Source organism: Schistocerca serialis, chromosome 2, assembly GCF_023864345.2.
Source record: "Schistocerca serialis cubense isolate TAMUIC-IGC-003099 chromosome 2, iqSchSeri2.2, whole genome shotgun sequence".
NCBI classification, from domain to species: domain Eukaryota; kingdom Metazoa; phylum Arthropoda; class Insecta; order Orthoptera; family Acrididae; genus Schistocerca; species Schistocerca serialis.
The window spans coordinates 85,072,341-85,093,732 of record NC_064639.1 but is presented as its reverse complement, the minus strand read 5'-3'; the positions used below and the strand labels follow the sequence as shown (position 1 = coordinate 85,093,732).

At 39.1% G+C, this 21,392-nt stretch overlaps 1 protein-coding gene across 1 annotated transcript in view; it reads left to right on the top strand.

Annotated features, from left to right (window-relative positions):
• LOC126455743 (Down syndrome cell adhesion molecule-like protein Dscam2) overlaps positions 1-21,392 on the top strand; it is a 408,979-nt gene that overhangs the window by 69,707 nt on the left and 317,880 nt on the right. Inside the window, exons 4-5 of the mRNA XM_050091511.1 lie at positions 6,780-7,208; positions 7,320-7,558. Of these exons, the coding sequence (XP_049947468.1) occupies positions 6,780-7,208; positions 7,320-7,558 (668 nt within the window). The remainder of the gene's footprint in view (positions 1-6,779; positions 7,209-7,319; positions 7,559-21,392) is intronic.

The following is a 21,392-nucleotide window of genomic DNA, read 5'->3' as shown; positions in this document are numbered from 1 at the left end:
GAGGAATTATGGATTTTAGTATGATTAATGAAATTCCAATGCTCTTGGAATAGTCTGTGACATCCTGTTTCTTTTATGATGTAGTGTAAGATCTCTTAATGCTTTGTATGTATGAACAAACAGGCTTCCTATGTCATCGTAGTTACCCATGTGCAGTAATGCCTGTTTTCTGGTGCTCTCTGGCAACTGCTGAAACCAACCTATTTCTAACAGGTCATGCGGAAATATTGTGAATGGTGGTTAGAAAAGTGATACTTTCAGAGGTTTTTTTTTTCCCCCACGCAAAAAGAATTCTGTTACTTGTGACAAGGTTAGAAGGATTTCTTGAATCACAGAGCATTTGACTCTCACTTAAAATGTAACACTTTGAGGACCAACCAATTAGAAGAATTTGAAGCCCAGAAGACTAGACATTTATGTCATTATTTAAAATTTTACTTGCACATTTGTGTGATGTAATCTTAAAAGTGTAACACACACAAAAAACAAGCACTATACTTTGGGAAAGTTTAGCTTTTGCTGTAGCTACACTATGTGCATTAATTTAAACAATTAACTTTTCCTATTTGTGTATTTTTTGCTACCTAACAGTGATATTGCTACTGGCTGATGAGATCACATAACATGAGCTATGTTTGGCTCACAAATGCACATTACAATCTCAACTTCAGTGCTTTGGAAACTAACATGCTGCATTTGGTGGAATTTGAAGTTACATTTTTGTAATATGAAAATATGCAGTGTAAATGTTGCTTCACATCAAAGATATTTCCAGAACATCTTTTTCTTTTTCAAGTTTCACTTTCTAAAGTGCTCAAAAGTTCTACACCAGTGTATGAAACCTTAAACTTTCAAGGGATCAATTTGTTTTACAGTTCTGATGGAAAGTATGCTGTCACTTAACATGGAAAAAGTGTATTTTCACTGGAGAAAAAGTGTATTTTTAACCAGGAAGTCCGGGAAAAATCTGGGAATTTTTTTTCTCTTGTCAACGTATACACACTGTAATTCATTACAAATTACTTTCAGTGTCAATGGTTCATTACAAATTACTTTCAGTGTCAATGGTTGGAGTTTTGTAATATGTCCAAAACACACAAGGACTACTTGCTGTTAATACTAGAATGAACAGAACATAAAATATTGGGATGAGATATACAATTCCTGTCAACAAGCAGTTATGTGTAATTTTGCAATTTTTGGCCATAGGGCAGTCATTCAAATGTTTGCAGTTGAGTGTGTTAATATCCATAAACGCTGTTAACAGACATTTTTTAAATATTTATCAAAAAACCAATTTTTGTGACTGAGTGTGCAAATATGCGAACATGTGCCCTGGACAGACTACAATGCGATTTTCGAGCCTGCAAAATTCTTCTGTGGGCTGGTTTGAAATCAGTCATGCTGGTTGCCCACTCGTGGCTTGCATAAAATGTTGGAACTTATGTTCCATCAGTGAGGTAACCTCTGGCGAAGAAACCCTCCTCATCCTGTTCAGCCACATAAAGGAGACTGGCAACTTTCTTAGTGTTGCACAAAACAACCCTAATATGCCTCTCAAAACAAGGGAAGGACTATATAAAACCCCAATGGTTTTTGTAGAACTGCTGCCCGTAGCTGCGTAGAAAGGACCATGGTGCAAATGGTGAACTCTTTCTTGGCCCAGTTCTTTGAATCGAGGTAGCTCTTTGGCTGTATTTACTGGGGTTTCAGAGCTTTCATTCCACCATTGATAACCTGACCCAGATGGAGGCAGCTTTACACAGGTATTCCTATACAAATAACACTTAGTAGTTGTTTTTAATCATAAAAACACCTATGATCCCACATGGAGACATCAGGTCCGTCAAGGAGACTCTCAGGAATTCCCCCCACCCCCACCCACTTCCATGACCTCCAACCTTGATATAGGCCCTTCCTGTCATATTGGTTCTCCAGATACTATTTTCAGAAAGTACTGTCACACATATTAAAAAGCAAGAGAAATGGCACCTGAGGGAAATGTTTTGTGTGTTACCACCTATACTGCCATTGTTAACGCATGCTATCTTTGACTAGGAGCCCAATTCCAGCTTACTTACCCTTTGATGAGCTTATGATGTTTTGCTCTTCTTCCAACACTGCAACACCAACAAGGCAGCTGCACTTAACCATTAAGAGATTGAAACAGTACAGAATATATTATGTCTGTTCAAAAAACCCCAGAACATTAGTAATTTAGCACCAGTGGTACGTTGGAGCAAAATGCGATTGGCATCCCTGCGCACACCTGTGTTTAATGTGTAGCTGCCAGAAGTTGCATTGTTGTATGTCTATTAGTAATTGTTCAGTGCTGTAGAACATTGTGCCACACAGTTTACAAAATTTGAGATGGTTTAGTTAGAAGAGCAATGCGTCTCTATTAAATTTTGTGTGAAATGCAAGAAAACCTTTACAAAGGCACACCAAATGATGCAGGATGCTTACAGTAATGAGTCCTTAAGCTGTACTTGGTGTTAATGGTTCACACATTAAAAATGGCTGGACAGAAGTTAAATTTTACCATCGTTCAGGGCACCCTTCAACGTGTGCCAATGACACTTATGTTAGGAACATCAACAAAATTGTGGCAATTGAAGACTGACTGGCTGAGAGATTGCAGAAGAATGTAACTTTTTATTTGGATCGTCTCATGAAATCCTGACACAGCATCTTGGAATGCGTCATGTAGCCACCAAGTTCGTCCCACAGCTCATGAGCTGCAATCTGCGAAGAACTTTCAGATTGTACAAATGAGAACAAGATGTTTATTAAGAGAATCATAACTGGTGATGAGTCGTGTCTCTGTGGTTACGATGTTGAGACTGAGGTCCATTGTTCACAATGGCTCGGGAAAGGTTCTCCCAGACCAAAAGAAGCTGGCACAATCTGTATCACTTCAGGCTGGGGTGTTACCTTCATAGTTTCGAATGTTATTGAATGTAGCATATGGAGTAAGTAAGAAGAAGAAGCCTCGAGATACAGGCCTCCCAAGATGACATTGTGAACACCATTCTGAAGATGCGAATTTCAGTAAAAATTTTTAAATGCTGTATGTCTGTAACAGTTCTAGATATATTGTTAGAGCTCTTTTTATTTAAAAGATAATTGCTTTATAATTACAATGGTATCCTCCATTTAGACATATCTGCCAAAGTTCTTTTACTGTCACCTTTTGAATTTACAATTTTTTTTCCCCCAAAAATGCCAATCCAGAAAAGTTGGATTTTTTTTCTGTTGATTAGTACCTTGTAGTTTTAAGTTAGACCAGTTTTATTTTAAAAAATCATTTTTTTTTACTTTCAAGGGTAATGTATGTCTTCACTGAAGTTGTTCCTTACTAATTTCTTTGTTACAATGTTTATTTCTATTGTCTTTGTTGCAGTTATTTCTTTTCACTTTCATTGTTGCAGATATTTCTTAAACTTTGTTGTAGTTTTTTATCAGTTTCTTTGTCATGGTTGTTCATTGCAGGTTTCTGTATTGTAGTTGTTCATTGCTAATTTGTTTACTGAAGAGGCTTGTAATAAATCTGAGACTATCCAGTGAGTTTTGTGTTTTCGCGAGGAATCTGCCAATGGACACAGCTGCAGTGTGTTTTATGAAAAGGACTGTTTGAAATGCCTTCTGATGGGGACCACAGGAAAGTGAAGTGTGCTGACTATTTGCATACCCATAAATGAGTGATATATAAGACAAACAAAAAATCTGACTTTGTTCAGGTTGGGAATAAATGTTCTCATTTGAAGACTCTGTTTCAAAGTGAAGATGTTTCCAGTGATGACTTTTTGTGTTCTAAATCTTTTGACAGAATAACAACAATGAGAGTATCTGAACAAGGTGAAGCCTCCCGTGGTGCAGATGATGCTGATATTGCATCAGTAGAGGAAGAATTAAATACCATGAATCAGTCAACTACAGAGGTAGGTGTTAGTCCTGTTAAGAAACCGTGGTCAGTGAAGTCGAGTCATAAGCTCTATGCATCAAGAAAGTGCAGAGAAATTACTGAAGCTACGGCAAAATTGACCACACTCCTCAAAGTAGAAATTCCATCTTCAGAAGAAAATGAACCAAGGTACTCCTGCACCTCTTACCAGGAATTTTTCACAAATATCAATTCAGCTGTTGAATATTGTGCATCCTACAGTGAAAAAGTGCAAGTTTTAACTATTATTCCAGAGACATTTTCAAAGAAAACAATTTTGAACCAAGTTCCATCAGTATCAAAGTACATGGTAGACAAATCAAGAAATGTGAGGCCTGTAAAAGGAGTCTTTTGAAGGCCATATCCTTATTATGGTCATCCCATAGAAGCAGCTCAAGTTCAAATAGTGCAGTCATTTTATCTGGAAGATAAATAGGACTGTTCTCGCCTAAGTGCCAACAAAAAGGACACTATAACTGTAACAGTTGAAGATCAAAAAATTGTGAAAGTGAATGACTTACAGCATTAAAGAAACTTTTGCAGTTTATAAGAGCAAGTATACATCTTCACATATTGGAAGATCAAAATTTTATTCACTACGATCTAAGTGGGTTGTTCCACACCCACCTAGAGATGTCTGTTTATGTGTGTACTGCACGAATTTTGAACTTTGTGTGGTAACATTGAAGAAATTACTAGAGCAAGTGACATATGACATCTTGGTTGGGCGAGTGAAGTCATTGGTAGTCTGTGATGTAAACTGAGAGATTTCTTTGTTTGAAGTAGGTGGTGACTGCCTGGAAAGGGAGGACTGTCTTTTCAGGGACTTGGCCTGGAAGACGTAGTAGATTACTCTGTTGAAATTACATATGTGACATGGGAGGAAAATAAACTAATTAAGAAAACTGTTACCTTTGACAGTTTCATTGATGAACTTGGTAAATGGACAGTGAAAGCAGTAACACACCAGCATCTGAAGAAATTACAACAACTACACTTGCAGAAGTGAAAGGGTGTGTACAGGCTGAAGAACTATGTTTAGAGCTTCACTGCGATTTTGCTGAGACTGGTGTGTAATTCTCCCACAAGAAGTACAAGGGTATCATTGGAGTAATGACCAGGTTTCAATTTTCACAGGAGTGACACATTTTCAAAACTAAGCCCACAAGTGGTGCAGTTTTAAGTGATGACACAGGACATGACTCAGCATATACTTTGCTAGCAATGTGCAAAATTTTTTAACTGCAAACAGGGACACAGAAGATCATCATTATTTCTGATGATGCTCTTAGTGAGGAGGAAATGGTCTGAAATGGGGCAAGACAATTCGTGGCTCTTGGACCCCAATAACACACCCCCACATCCATCCCTGTTGGTGGCTGACTTTTGCACAAAAAGTGAAATCATTGTGCTGCCTCATCCTCTGTACACTCCAGACCAGGCCCCTGTGAACTTTTTTTAATTTACAAAATTGAAAGCTCGGTTGAAAGGAAGAAGATTTGCAACAGAGTATGTGGGAAGTTGGGGCAACCAACTGGTGCTGCAGCAGCCAATCAGGCTTGCACATTACTTACCGTAGCATGGTGTAAAGTGCCCCTTGTTTATACAGCCCTTGCTCATCATTTGGGAAAGGAGAGGCTAGAAACAAAGGCTAGAAAGCTGCCACCTATTGGGAGAGTGCAGCATTTTATTTAAAATATATGTTTTTCTCCTGACTTGGATCATGCCTTTCACTCAGTTTTGAGGGATGGCACAAAAAGTATCAAGATTCTTATGAAAGTCTGACAACCAAGCTGCAACCATAGATAATTTTAAAGAACACTTAGTAAAATATTTAGATGAGATCTGACATCTATCACTGGAACCAGGTTGCTGCTGTGCAGGTAGTGGCTGCTGATGATTGTGTTGTACACCACAGTGAATAACAGCAACTGTGATCTCTTATTTTAATGTAATTATTGCTGAAAAGTTTTGTTAAGCCTTCTGTGGTTGAAAAGAACTACATACATTCGGTATAAGTATTGTGATTATTAAGTAAATATTTCATGAAATTGCTTTCTAGGGACATTCATGTTTAAATATTGCAAATAATTCATATGCAATAACACACGCACACAGGGTAGCTACAATGTCACAACTGCTATGCGACTGATGTTGTCAGTAAAAAAGCAGTCAGGGGCAACAAACATTGTTTATTAACAAATACTAACAAAGAGATAGAGGGGCTGGCCAGTACTTACCTCAGCTCAGTACAGCTGATAGATTGCAAATTTCCATTGATTGTTTATTAACATCATTTTTTCATTTACTTTCGTTGAAGTGTTTTTAATTTTCAATTTCAGTTCTTTTTCAATACCTGAAACTTCCGGTATTATAAAGAAAATAAATTTCCTTTGGGTTATTCCTCAAAGAAGGACACTAATGGGTCAAAAGAAAGACAAAGAGCTAGAGAGACACAGTTTTTGCATAGACAAAGTAATAGGAATAATGCAGGTGTTGCTAATTCTATTGTTATCCTGATGCATACATTTAAATGTGCACTGAACATGATTCCAAATAATTTTGAGAGCTATAATTGTGGTTTGATGAATTTTCAGTGCAGTTTTTTTATTGTAGATCAGGTCCACTGACTCAGCTGGTCGTTGGCCAAATTTTGACCACAGGCAATACTAATTTGTGAAAGTATCCTGGATTCATTTGCAATGTTAACAATTACATTCTTCTATCGTTATTCTCATGAAAATATTTGGCAAGTTTTTCAGTAGCAAACGATGTGCAATTAACTGGAATTGTCTCTGTTGACTACTAGGAAATATTTATCAAATTACTGTTTCAGTACCAGCAAGATTTAGTATGGCACACCAGAATGTGACAGCTTTGAAAGGTGACACAGCAGTTCTTGATTGCACAGCTGAAGGAGATAAGCCAGTTTCAATTACCTGGTTTAGTAATGGGCACCAGTTTGACAGAAAACTATACTCACATATCATATTGAAGGAAGAGGAATCAGAAAATGGAACATCTTCAAAACTGATTGTCCACGATCTTCAAAGGAAAGATACTACTACTTTTGAATGTGTGGCTTCAAACGAGTATGGAAGTGACCGGCTGGAAGTAAAATTGATAGTACAAGAGCCACCAGAACCACCAATAAATGCCCATGTAAATAATTTTACCAGTCGCTCACTAAAACTGAGTTGGAAAGAGCCATATGATGGAAACAGTGCCATTACATCATACATCATCCAGTATAAAAATATGTCAGGTATGTTTGTTCTGTAGTAATTCTCCATAGTTTGTTACAAATGTATCTTCATTGATATGTACTTATCTCAGAAACAGCGTAATTCCTAGCAGTGTCTACACATGTTGACAGTGCCATGGAGCCTCGACGTACCGCAGATAGAGGTGGATGGACTCCAGCAAGTAGCCTCGTTGAGTGACCTCATGCCAGCACATGTATATAACATAAGAGTTCTCGCTGTAAATGATGTTGGGGCATCTAACTACAGTAATATTCTCACAGTAACGACAAAGGAGGAAGTTCCTGAGGCCCCACCAAGAGATGTCAGAGTTAAAATGAAAGATTCAGAGACTCTGCTTGTAAGTTGGAAGGTAAAGACAGTAAGCATAGTACTTTAAAATTATAAGGAAATTATATCCTTTAAACTGTGCTCCACAGGTTCAGTTTGTTGTATGGAAGTCATTTTTATACCACCAAAAGCTGCTGTAACACTGTAGTATCTATTGGACTTGGAGTATGACAATACATTGCCTAGCACACCATCACTCCAGTATACACTGAAGTGCCAAAGAAACTGGTATAGGCATGCAAATTAAAATGCAGAAACATGTAAACAGGCAGAATACGGCAATGCAGTCGGCAGTGCCTACATAAGACAACAAATGTCTGGTGCAGTTGTTAGATCAATTACTGCTTCTTCAATGACATATTATCAAGATTTAAGTGAGTTTGAACGTGGTGTTGTAGTCAGCATACGAACAGTGGTACACTCCGCACCAGATATCTGAAAGCATTGATGACATCACAGCAGGGACTGCTGTAGACCTCGGAGCAAGCGTATACACGCGGAGCTGAGGACATTGACTGCACTAGGCTGACCAGACGTCTCAGCTTTCACATAAATGTCCCGGTGTCTCGAGATAATCACTTGGACATTTAATTTTCCCAGTTTTAATCGAGAAACAAAATGTGTGCCTTAACATTTCTTACTTAATCAAAAATTATGAGGATTAAATTACCTAGTAGTAGGACGTTAGAGAAATGTATTTCACAATATTTACTGTATTAATAATAGAATACCTTCTTTCTGATGAAGAACCACTAAAATCAATCCATTCATTTGTCTGATAAATACTACTAAGGTAAATCTTAGGATAAATTATTTACTTTGTGTCTTATTACAGATTATTAATATTTACATTTCCCATCTTCTTCTTGGACAGTTTCCAGCCACTGGCTGGGTCTGTCAGGAACACAAGCCTCTCCATCGTGTTCTGTCTTTCCACCATTCCCCCTCTTCCACCTTCGTCCAGTTCTCTCCTCTTCTCCCTCTTCTCGTCACGCATTCCTTCACTCCCTTCACCCATCCATCTCTTGGTCTTCCTCTGGGCCTCTTCCCCTTCAGTTGCAGATCAAACATCCTCTTTGGAATTCTTCCCTCATCCATTCTCTTCATGTGTCCATACCACTGCAGTCTTGATTTTTCTGTCCTGTCCTGTACTGGTTCCTCCTTTAGTCTTTCCCTCACATACACATTTCGCAATCTGTCTCGTCTTGTTACACTCAACCTGCTCCTCTGGAACTTCATTTCACTAGCCTGTATTCTACTTTTGTCGCTTTTGTGCATTACCCATGTCTCACTTCCGTATGCCAATATGGGGACAAAGTAGGTTCGGTATATAATTCCCTTGGATTTCTGTGGTACCTCCTTGCTCCAAATAAGCCTCCTAATGCATTTGTAGAACTGCCCTGCTTTTCTGCACCTTTCATTTATTTCCATTGTGTTTCCCCCCTTACTTTCAATCATGCTTCCCAGGTACTTGAAGTTCTCTACCACTTGTAGTTTTTCCCCTCCACAAGTTATATCCACACAAATGTTGTTGTGACAATTATTTCACTTTTCTTTGCAGAGAAATGCATTCCATATTGTGCTACCGTTGCCTCCCATACATCTAACTGCTCTTGCACCTCCTTCTCGCAATTTCCCCATAACATCAGGTCATCGGCAAAAAGCACTGCTTTCATTTTATGATCTCCAATTGCATCTGATACTTGCTGTAGGATTTCATCCATAACAATAATAAACTATAAAGGCGAAAGTGCACTTCCCTGTCGCAGCCCATTTTCCAGCTTGAACCATGCAGTACGTTCCCTCCCCACTTTCACACAACTCTCACTTCCCTCATACATTTTTCTGACTTTTCGTGTTATCTCTTCATCTATCCCTTTTGCGTTCAGCACATCCCAGAGCTTGTCCCTAAAGATACTGTCATACGCCTTCTCAATATCTAAAAAGGCCATGATTAAATCCTTCCCATACTCATAGTGCCTTTCCTGCAGTTGCCTTACCGCAAATATGAGGTCAGTTGTTGATCTTCCCGGTCTGAAACCGTACTGCTCCTCTTGCAGTCTACTTTCAATACTGCTTCTTATTCTCTTCTCCAGGATCTTTTCATAGATTTTTCCACAGTGGCATAGCAGGGTGATTCCTCTGTAGTTCTCACATCTCCTTTTATCCCCTTTCTTGAAGATCGGGACTATAATTGCTTTCTTCCAATCCTCAGGAATTCTGTTCTCCTTCCACACCACCCTCAGCACTCTGTATAGCCACTGGGTTCCTACTTCTCCTGCTGCTCGTATCATATCCACTGTTACTTCATCCCAACCTGGTGCCTTGCCCCCTTTCATCCTCTTTATGGCTTCTTCCACTTCATTCCAAGTTAGATCATCAATTTCCCCACTATTATAATCGTCTGCTGCCGTAGGCTCTCCATCGCTGTTAGTTACCCACTTGGCGGCATTCAACAGATCTTCAAAGTACTCCTTCCAAATCTTTTTGAGCTCATGCATTTCCTCCAGAACTCTTCCATTATTATCCATGATCCTCAGGCACTCGCTTCTGTCGTTCCTCTTATTTCTTACCATGGTGCAAAGTACTTTTTTGTTCCCTTCACTGTCCTCTTCTAACATTCTTGTCCATTTTTCCATCCACTTCTTCTTCTCCGCCCTTACTATGGTCTGTGCCGCTTTCTTGCTTTCCTTATATTTTACCCTAGCTTCCTCTGTTCGGGTCTGGAACCATTCTCTGAAGGCTTTGTTCTTTCGAAGTACTGCCTCTTTACATATGTTGTTCCACCATGGGGTTTCCTTACTTCTTCTCTTTGTGCTAGTTCTTCCGCACACAGTCTCAGCTGCCTCAACTAGAGCCCTCTTAAAATCTCCCCATTCTTCTTCCACTGTTCTCTGATCTTCCTTTGGCAGCTTCTTCCTGATCAGTGTCTGGTACTGGGTCTTCCGTTCATCCTCTTTCAGCATCCATGTCTTCAACCTTTTCTCCTGTATATCTGTTGCCCTCCTATCTTTTTTCTCTCTCAGGGTGGCTACCAACAGCCGATGGTCACTGTCTAAGGCCTCAGATGGAATGACCTTAACATCTGTGAGGCTGCTCATCATCTGCCTATCCACTAGTACATAGTCAACTACTGAAGTTTGGGACCAGTCTCCACTGTACCAAGTTATTTTGTGGCTACTTCTCTTCTTGTACCAGGAATTTGCGATCGCCAGCCCATTCCTCTTGCAGAATTCCAGCAACAATTTTCCTTCTCTATTTCAGTTCCCCCAGCCCTCTGGTCCCATTATCTCCTCGAATCCTTTCCTGTCTGTGCCAACATGTGCATTGAGGTCCCCTATTATAATCTGATTACCTCCATTTAGCTGCTTTTGCATGTCATCTTCAAATTCCTCCTTCTCCTTTTTTGTACACCCCACCTGTGGGGCATATGCTTGGATGATTTCAATGCTTTTTCCTTTCACTCGTACTCTGGCTTTTATCATTCGATCATTGATACCTTCCACCTCCTCCTGCAGACCCTCTCTGACCACTATTGCCACTCCATTTCTTCCCCTCTCATTCCCTATCCAGTACAGTTTACATCCTTTACTTAGTGGTTTTTCACCAACTCCTCTCCACCTAGTCTCAGCAAGTCCCAAGATGTCCAATTTCCTCCTTTCCATCATTTCTACAATTTCTTCTAACTTCCCAGTTAGAGTCCTTACGTTTAAGGTGCCCAGTCGTAAACCATCTCGTAATCCTTTTCCATTGCTTGGTCGGTTTCCTTTAAATCCGTTCCGTGATCCGAGGCATGTTCCCTTTTTAAAAGCAGTTGATTTATCCACTACTGGCTTGCTAGGCCTATCGCAGCTTCACCAGAGCCCCGTTAGCCATCACGTTTCAGTGTTCCCATAGGGCCTTCCCAGCTACTGTAGTGGTCCTGGGGCACACGAAGTCCCCGCTGTACATCGCCCCTATAGGAGTCCCCTACTTTGTGCCGTTGCCCATCTCCCACGACTTGGACGAGGGGTTGGACTTATGGGAGACACATTCCCCATCCCAATTCACAAATTGTTTTGAGTTCTTCAAGTGTAGCATCATCATGGGTCTATTATCAGCTTCAAAATATCATCGTACCTGGCAAGAAAAATCTTTTTAATGTGTTGACACAGTGGAATCCAGTCTTCTTTACTCATGGATTTAAATTTCTCCTCACACAAATTTTTCACAGACGTTACATTGCAGAGAATGTTCCTAGAATCTACCCAACCTTTTACAAGCAACCAAATATTTTCTATTGAATTTAATTCTGGATGATAAGGAGGAAGGCGTAAGGCAACATGACAAGCAGTTTCAAGGATGGAATACTCAGTGGTTGTTGCTTTGGTTCTTCGAACGAGCTCATAGAAAACGGGCTTCAACATGTCATCCAAGAATGGAATACATTCCTTTGTTAGCCACAGTCTGATATCATCATTAGTCGAGTGAGATGTTGGAGCTTTGTTTATTTTAACGTTGTGATAGGGCGCATTGTCAAGAACCATTACATAGTTAGATTTTAAATTGGGAATCAGCTTTTCTGTCAACCACTTCTCATAATTTGGGTGGTTGGGTTGGTTGTGGTAATTTCCCATTGCTTGATTTGACTTCTACATAACAAGCGCATTAGGAATAAAGCCATTTTGCCGCCTGCATAAGTTATTATTAGGCATTGTCCCTTTGATACCGGTTTGAGGAGACTGTGAACAGTATTATCATTCCATGATTTCCCAGTGATCTGTGACAATAAAATAAAAGTTTCATCAACATAAACAATGTCTTTGTTTTCATCCCTACATTTTTTAATTTGCTTCAAATATGATATTCTTTTTTCTGTAATATCGCTTCTCTCTAACAGTATCAGCCTACTTGATTTTGTTTTTTTCCAGCAGAAATCGAATTTCTTTAGTAGCCACCTTACACTAGTGTCACTATCTTGAAAATCTACAACTTCTTTCAACTTCTGTTTAAATCCTTCCACTGTAGACCAACGTTTTTCAGTCACATAAATGTTGTAAACAATTCTCCTAACAGCAGCCGCATCAAAACTGTCAACATCTCTAATTCTTTTGCATTTATGTTTTTTATTTTTCCTGCGATATTTCAGTAGCTTGCCTTCCCATTTAATTTTCTGGATAGTGCTACATGAAACGCTTATGGCCACTTCAACTCTCAGCTGAGCTTGCTCCACTGGAATATTCATCCCCTGAGAGGACTCAGCCTCCATAAACATTCAGTTTTCTGCTTTTAATTATGAAATACTAATAGATGTCATATTCAGTATGAAGTCACTGTGCACTAGTAATACAAATACCGAAAATGAACACAAAGGTGGAAAGTTTGCTGTACTCACAACGGACACATGTGGCACACTCGGAGCAGCTGAATGTATTTGGTCAGAGCTGAAAACTTTAGTGCATGTGCGGTGGTTATCCAGCTGTTTCAGAGTAACGATCATGAACCTCTCAGATACCTGGCGCGGACTGTACACGTCTCCGAGGTAGCGATGATGGGGAGGGGGGGGGGGGGGGGGGGGGGGGGGTTCCCATACGACCATTTCACGAGGTTACCATGGATATCAGGAATCCGGTAAAATGTCAAATCTCTAACATCGCTTCTGCTGGTAAAAGATCCTACAAGAACAGGACCAACGACAATTGAAGAGAATCGTTCAGCATGACAGAAGTGAAACCCTTCCTCAAATTTATGTGATTTTCAGTGCTGGGCCATCAACAAACGTCAGCGTGCAAACCATTCAGTGAAACATCATTGATATGGGCTTTTGGAGCCGAAGGCCCACTCGTATACCCTTGATGACCGCATGACACAGAGCTTTAAGCCCTCTCTTGGCCCATGAACACTGACATTGGTCTGTTGATGACTGGAAACATGTTTACTGGTCAGACAAGTTTTGTTTCAAATTGTATTGAGCAGATAGACATGTACAGGTATGGAAACAATCTCATAAATCCATGGACCCTGCACGTCAGCAGGGGACTGTTCAAGCTGGTGGAGGCTCTGTAATGGTGTGGGGCGTGTGCAGTTGCGAGTGTTATGGGACTCCTGATATATCTAGATCTTACTCTGGCAGGTGACATGTGCATAACTATCCTATCTGATCACCTGTGCCCATTCATGTCCATTGTGTATTCTGACAGACTTGGGAAATTCCAGAATTGATGCAGAGTGGCTCCAAGAACACTCTCCTGAGTTAAAACACTTCGCTGGCCACCAGAATCCCCAGAGATGAACATTGTTGAGCATATCTTGGATGCTTTGTAACATGCCTTGTATTCTTACAGATTTGTGGTGTCAGTTCCCTCCAGCACTACTTCAGACATTAGTCGTGTTCATGCCACGTTGTGTTGCAGCACTTCTGCATGCTTGCTGGGGCCATACATGTATATTAGGCAGGTGTGCCAGTTTCTTTGGCTCTTCAGTGTATGCTCAGAGAGATGTAATTAAAGAACATATCCAATTGATCGCTTAATCATGATGGACAGAACACCTTTTTTCCAAGCCCAGTTATGTATTTGATGTACAATGGCAATGACAGACATGTTTTTTATGAGACCTTGAGTTGTAAGGTGATTTCAGACTAGTTAGAGTAGAATGAACTACTTTTTAATGGCAGCTTTTGGTGGTATAAAATATGAATTTAGTGTAAGGGCTTTAATAATGAGTGAGACAAATTAGTTTGTAATGCCTGATGCTGTCAGGTGAAGGAAATATATTGATTTGTATTATTCGTTAAAAAATTGCTGGCTACAGGTTTTTGTTTATTAACATCCATCTTTAGATATATGAAAATAAACAGAAAATTTCCGTAAAGTTATTGTGAACTTAAAAATCTCGGGAAAAAAAGGGGAAAAAAAAAACATTATTTAAAGAGTATTACAACATAAATTAATAAGAATTGTACCATGCTTACTAAAGGATCAGAAGAACGCGAAATCCCGAAGATGGGCTAAAATTTACAGACGCGCGAAATTTGGCACGGACTTCAATGCGAGATGCCTTTAATAGGTTCCACAACGAAACATTGTCTCGAAATTAGGTAGAAAATCCGAAGAAATTCTGGTCGTATGTAAAGTACACAAGCGGCAAGACGCAGTCAATACCTTCGCTGCGCAGTGCCAATGGTACTGTTACCGACGACTGTGCCGCTAAAGCGGAGTTATTGAACGCAGTTTTCCGAAATTCCTTCACCAGGGAAGACCAATGGAATATTCCAGAATTTGAAACACGAACAGCTGCTAGATGAGTTTCTTAGAAGTAGATACCTTAGGGGTTGCGAAGCAACTCAAATCGCTTGATACGGGCAAGTCTTCAGGTCCAGATTGTATACCAATTAGGTTCCTTTCAGATTACGCTGATACAATAGCTCCCTACTTAGCAATCATATACAACCGCTCGCTCACCGATAGATCTGTACCTACAGATTGGAAAATTGTGCAGGTCGCACCAGTGTTTAAGAAGGGTAGTAGGAGTAATCCATCGAACTACAGACCTATATCATTGACATCGGTTTGCAGTAGGGTTTTGGAGCATATACTCTCGAAGGGAACAATCTATTGATATGTAATCAGCATGGTTTCAGAAAACATTGTTCTTGTGCAACGCAGCTAGCTCTTTATTCGCACGAAGTAATGGCCTCTATCGACAGGGGATCTCAGGTCGATTCCGTATTTCTGGATTTCCGGAAAGCTTTTGACACCATTCCTCACAAGCGACTTCTAATCAAGCTGCGAGCCTATGGGGTATTGTCTCTGTTGTCCGAGTGGATTCATGATTTCCTGTCAGGAAGGTCGCAGTTCATAGTAGTAGACGGCAAATCATCGAGTAAAATTGAAGTGATATCAGGTGTTCCCCAGGGAAGCGTCCTGGGACCTCTGCTGTTCCTGATCTATATAAATGACCTGGGTGACAATCTGAGCAGTTCTCTTAGGTTGTTCGCAGATGATGGTGTAATTTACCGTCTAGTAAGGTCATCCAAAGACCAGTATCAGCTGCAAAGTGATTTAGAAAAGATTGCTATATGGTGTGGCAGGTGGCAGTTGACGCTAAATAACGAAAAGTGTGAGGTGATCCACATGAGATCCAAAAGAAATTCGTAGGAATTCAATTACTCGATAAAAAGTACAATTCTCAAGGCTGTGAATTCAACTAAGTACCTGGGTGTTAATATCACGAACAACTTCAGTTGGAAAGACCACATAGATAATATTGTGGGGAAGGCAAGCCAAAGGTTGCGTTTCATCAGCAGGACACTTAGAAGATGCAACAAGTCTACTAAAGAGACAGCTTACACTACGATTGTTCGTCCTCTGTTAGAATATTCCTGCGCGGTGTGGGATCCTTACCAGGTGGGATTGATGGAGGACATCGAAAGGGTGCAAAAAAGGGCAGCTCGTTTTGTATTATCACGTAATAGGGGAGAGAGTGTGGCAGATATGATACGCGAGTTGGGATGGAAGTCATTAGAGCAAAGACCTTTTATGTCATGACGAGATCTATTTACGAAATTTCAGTCACCAACTTTCTCTTCCGAATGCGAAAATATTTTGTTGAGCCCAACCTACATAGATAGGAATGATCATCAAAATAAAATAAGAGAAATTAGAGCTCGAACAGAAAGGTTTAGATGTTCGTTTTTCCCGCGCGCTGTTCGGGAGTGGAATGGTAGAGAGATAGTATGATTGTGGTTCGATGAACCCTCTGCCAAGAACTTAAATGTGAATTACAGAGAAGTCATGTAGATGTAGTAGATGTAGATGTAGATCTGTGAACCATGCTGTCCACAGCATCATTGTTACAAAGTGTAACTCAGATCTCTGGAAATGAACTGGAACATACACTATTTATAAAAATATTAAAACACAAAAATAATAAAAAAGAAATCTGTGCGTAAGTTCAATGCTGGCCACCATTGTTGCTAAGCGTAACATGTCAGTAGTAAAACATTGGGCAAAGCATGACTCTCAGTGATTAAAACCATCACTAAGCTTTGCTCTTTATGTGTTTGTTCTCATCGACCATAATAGAAGACTAAATTCTGAATGTGCTTGTACATATCCACCACAAGCATGCACAGAGATTGATCTTCTGATTGTTTTAAATGTTAACAGCCACCCTTTCTCCAACTTTTTAATACTGGCTTGTTACACTTAGTAACAGATATGTACATGGTATTTCAGTACAGATTCCAGTTAGTAAAAACGTTTTTTACTATAACATGTTTGTTTGCATTGTCATAATTTGCAGCAAGCATAGAGATACTCATTTTGTAAATAAAAACAGCATTTCACTTGCTACAATGTAACAATGTACATTATTTGTTCCAGGTATGTTCTCACTTGTACTTTAAGACACCTTCAGTAGATTCTAGTTTTGTCTTGATATGCACTATTTATAGATTACAAAACAATTCACCTCTTGTTTTTACGTAAACAAGTGATTTCTTACAGTTTTTTGAGGTTTTGACTTACATGTGAATTTCCTCTCATCTTGTCACATGCTGAAAGTCACACTATAACTTCACTTAACGAAGCATAAGCACATATTCACTGTACGAAATATTTTCGTCATGATTTTCATGTTTCTTGCACTAATTGCTGTGGAGCTCTATTGTTCTTCTGACACCACTTTGAAGATATTTTACCAAAAAATGTGATGTAAAGTCATAATTACCATGTGTTCATTTTATATCTCTTCCTGTTTGGTTTGTGTATGTACATGTTGCAGTCATAACAAAATATATGTTGAAAACTAACATCTGTTCATTTCTGTTCTCTTTATATGAGCTGCTGAGAACCAAAGTGGTCTAAGTCAAAAAAATTTAGTGTCTGAGTTATACCGCTCAGTTTATTCTCAATGCACCGGAATTTGTTGTGGAGAAGTTGTATAATGATAACTCCCACCGGGCCACTTGAGCGCAACAAATGCATTCTTGTTCTCACGCCAGAATGAAGAGCGCATTTGTGGGTCAGTGGGCAGTTGTGTAAGTGAAGAGGCAAGACCATGTGGTCGTGTTGTTCCGTGTCGTTTTGCATGTTTGTTTACACTCTAAAATCAAAAAGGCATTGAAACAGTGCTAGTAAATATTAGCATCATTTTCTTTCTTCAGATTTGTATTTCCCAGATGTTATTTAAACAGAAATTGTCTTTATAAGGCACTGGTGAAGCTGACGAGCTAAAATTCCCAGAATCTCTGAATACCTTCTCCCAGTTAAATTTCACATGGTCCTATTCTGTATCCCATGCCACTTTCCTTGATGTTGAACTCGTCCTCACTGAAGGTCAGCTACACACTTCTGTCCAATTTAAACCTAACAACAAACAACAGTACTTACATTCTGACAGTTGCCGTCCTTTCCATATCCAACATTTCCTCCCATACAGCCTTGGCATCCAAGGCAAATGTATTTGTTTGGATGCAGACTCTCCAGTCCTTTTCCTTCACTCACCTTAACCCTTCTGCCTGAAGAAGGAGCTACTGGCACCAAAAGCTTTCCAATTATAACAATCTTTTATGTGCATGTTCTGCTGTCACCTGGTGAGTCTATCTTTTATCTATCTAATTAAATAATTGATTGTTTTTGTTGTTATATTAACACATTGTGCTTTGTTTGATCTATTCACAAAAGAATCAGAACAGAATATTCACATGCCAAATGAGGAATTTTAATTACTGGACTTCAAGTTTATGATGTCAGATATTTATTTTCGATTCCTTTTTTGTTTTTATTTATTTATTTATTTATTTATTCCATGTCTATGGAAGTTTTGCAAATGCTGTTCTTGTTTCCTTAAAATTTATGGCAGAGGTTGAGATAAATTATAAAAAATAAATAATAATTTTGAGACAGGAGAGCACAGTTCACAGTACATTAAGCAGGGTAAAATCGCAGTAGTTGCAAGTGTTTTAGGTCAAAATGTATATGAATCTAGTAGTGAACATTTAGCCTTATTTCCAGGACTGAACATGAATGATCCAGACTACTAGCTTTCCAATGGTAGTGAAGGTTCCGGCCATGAAGATTTTGATAACAGATCAGTGGACTATTTAGGACAATGTTTGTTGTTGGACAAACAACTGTGAAGTACTACAGAAGAAATATTATTAATACTATGGCTTCATCTTTGGAGACTGACACCAGTCCTGAATATCCTCCATTTCAGGCATCAGAATTAGCACAGATCACTTAGCTACAAAATCGATGTCAGCCTCCTGAAGAGGCCACAGGACCATCCTCACCAACCGCTGAACTAGGGTATCAATGTGATGTTCCTGACACTTAAACATACTGCAACACAACACGAGATCCACTGCCTAGAAACAAAACCAAGGATAAAGGATACTCTGGAATCAGTAAAAAATGTAAATGTCAACCTCAAAATCAACAGAAACATTTGGTAACTACAAAGAAAACCCAAGGGGAATCTTATGTATTAACCAAAAGGAAACATGTTGAAGCAAAGAAATTCAGTGGGAAAGATTGTGGTTGATGTAAGAAATGTGTGTCTGTTAAGCACTGGTGAGGGGTATGCTTTGTTTGAAGCATTTTGGGCTTTGGGAAGCTTCAGCAAACAGAATGCTTACCTCTGTAGACTGGTGAAACATGTTCGTTATGAAGGCAAGTGCAAGGGACCAAAATCAGTTATGTACAAATGCTTTGTGACTGTAAAAACAGAAAGCATTCTTGTATGCAAACATTTTTTCTTCAATACCTCTTCCATTTCTAATGATCGAATAACTTTAGCACTAAAGAAAGAAGGAGGACAAACACCTGGGGAGGATTTGGGAGGGAAGAATATTCCAAAAAACAAAATTCCCAAGGATGTTGTCAACATAGTAGTGGACCACATTAAATGTTTCCCATCATACAAAAGTCACTACACTAGCGTACACATTGCTAAAAGAAAATATCTCAGCCCTGATCTCAATGTTAAGACCATGTAAGATCTTTACAAAGAAGACTACATTGAGAAACAAGTTCCAGAAAGAAGTATAGTGAAGGAAACTTTCTATAGATGTATTCTCAGTAAGGGATCCAACTTATCATTCCATGCCCTGGGGAAAGATACCTATGCTACATGTGTGTCCTTAAAGTTGAGACCTGTGACAGCACAAGAACCACTTAAATCACTATTAGTGCACAAACAAAATGAACATTAAAGAACAGCAGAAATAGCAGGGGAGTGTTTGCCTGAGGACACTTAACTTAGTTCAAGGAAATGTGAATATCATAACCGTAATTTTTGATCTTCAGAAAGCACTCTCTTTCCCTAAGGTTTCAACATCTAAAGCTTATTATTTGAGGAACTTGCATGTATACAGCTGTGGCATTCATGATTTCAAAATGGACAATGTGTTTATGTACATTTGGGATGATCCTTTCTCATAGAAAGGATCCCAAGAAGCAGGTTTCTGCCTTCTAGGGCATGTAGAACTCCATGCCCATAATGCTCATCATGTAATGACATACAGTGAAGCAGCAACTGGGAAAAATCAGAGTACAAAACTTGCATTAATTTAGATATTGTCTGGATGATTGGTATAATGTCATTCAAAAGGCAAGGAGGAAACAACCCTTTACCATTTGTAGAATGATTTTTTTTCTCAACGAACTATCTAGAGAAAAATGTAACATTTAGAAAGAATAACACAAAATGAAAAGATCAGTTGGCTTCACATTCAATAGCTTGATTTCCAGAATGAATGCTCACGTCTCCTTTTATACAAAGAATCTCTTGATGCAGTCCCTTTCAAAATTTTGGATATTACAACTTCACATTGTGCTCGAGGCCACCCTCGTTTGTCTAGTGTTCAACTCATCCCTCTCAAAAATGCTTTACGACCTGTCACCAAATCAAAAAGGAGAGACATGATGACACTTCTCCCATACATCCCTCCAACTTTCTTCAATCAACTAACAACTGCAAGTTTGGCTCAGGAATCTGGACTTGGACATGTTGCCCCTTCAGCAGAGGAAGATGATGTAGATGGTGAAATCGAGTAAACAGACATGCTCCATTGTAAAGACTCTTGAAATATCAGCATGACAAGAATTACACTTAAAGATATTTCAACATTTAGAAACAACAATTTATTTGTATTTTGCAGGTGAAAGCACTGCTGAACAATTAGACAGACCCAGCAGGTAGCATCTAGTAATTAACAACAATAATGCAATTATTTTAACTCAGTTTGTGAGAGAAAAGTGCATAATGGGAGCAATAAGTGCAGACATATATTTCCTGCATCACATTATGTTTTATAAATAAATTCCAATTATGGAGATTAAAAAGATAGTGTATTCCTTCTTAGGTATTCAACGTCACCTAGACATTTATAAGAGGAGTGGTACAACTCTTGATTTGCATTTCTTTATCTTTCAGTATAGGTAAATTGCTGTGAGGAAAACTGATACTCCAACTTTCGGGAACTATAAAAAGGAAATTAAAAAATGTCTATAGAAAAGGTAATTATAATATTGCATTGGTACATTTCATCAAATGAATTATAAATTATTGTGAAGCATGAATGTACATTAAATGAAATGCAAAACCTCTCATTTCTGAGAATTGGGAAAATTGGGTTATACCACTTTGGCTCTCAGCAGGTCATACCCATTTGTGTGTGGGGTGTGAGGAAGGGGGGTTAGTCATGAGAGTTGTAGAAAGTTGTATGTGTATGTATTGCCTGTTGGAGAGTGGCTGAAAGTTTTGATGTTCATTTGATATGAGTTTTGGTTTAAATGTTTTGTGGACAGGTTCGAAGAACAGCGACTGGGAAGGGGTTGGGTGGTCTTATGATAATAATCCTCTGTTGG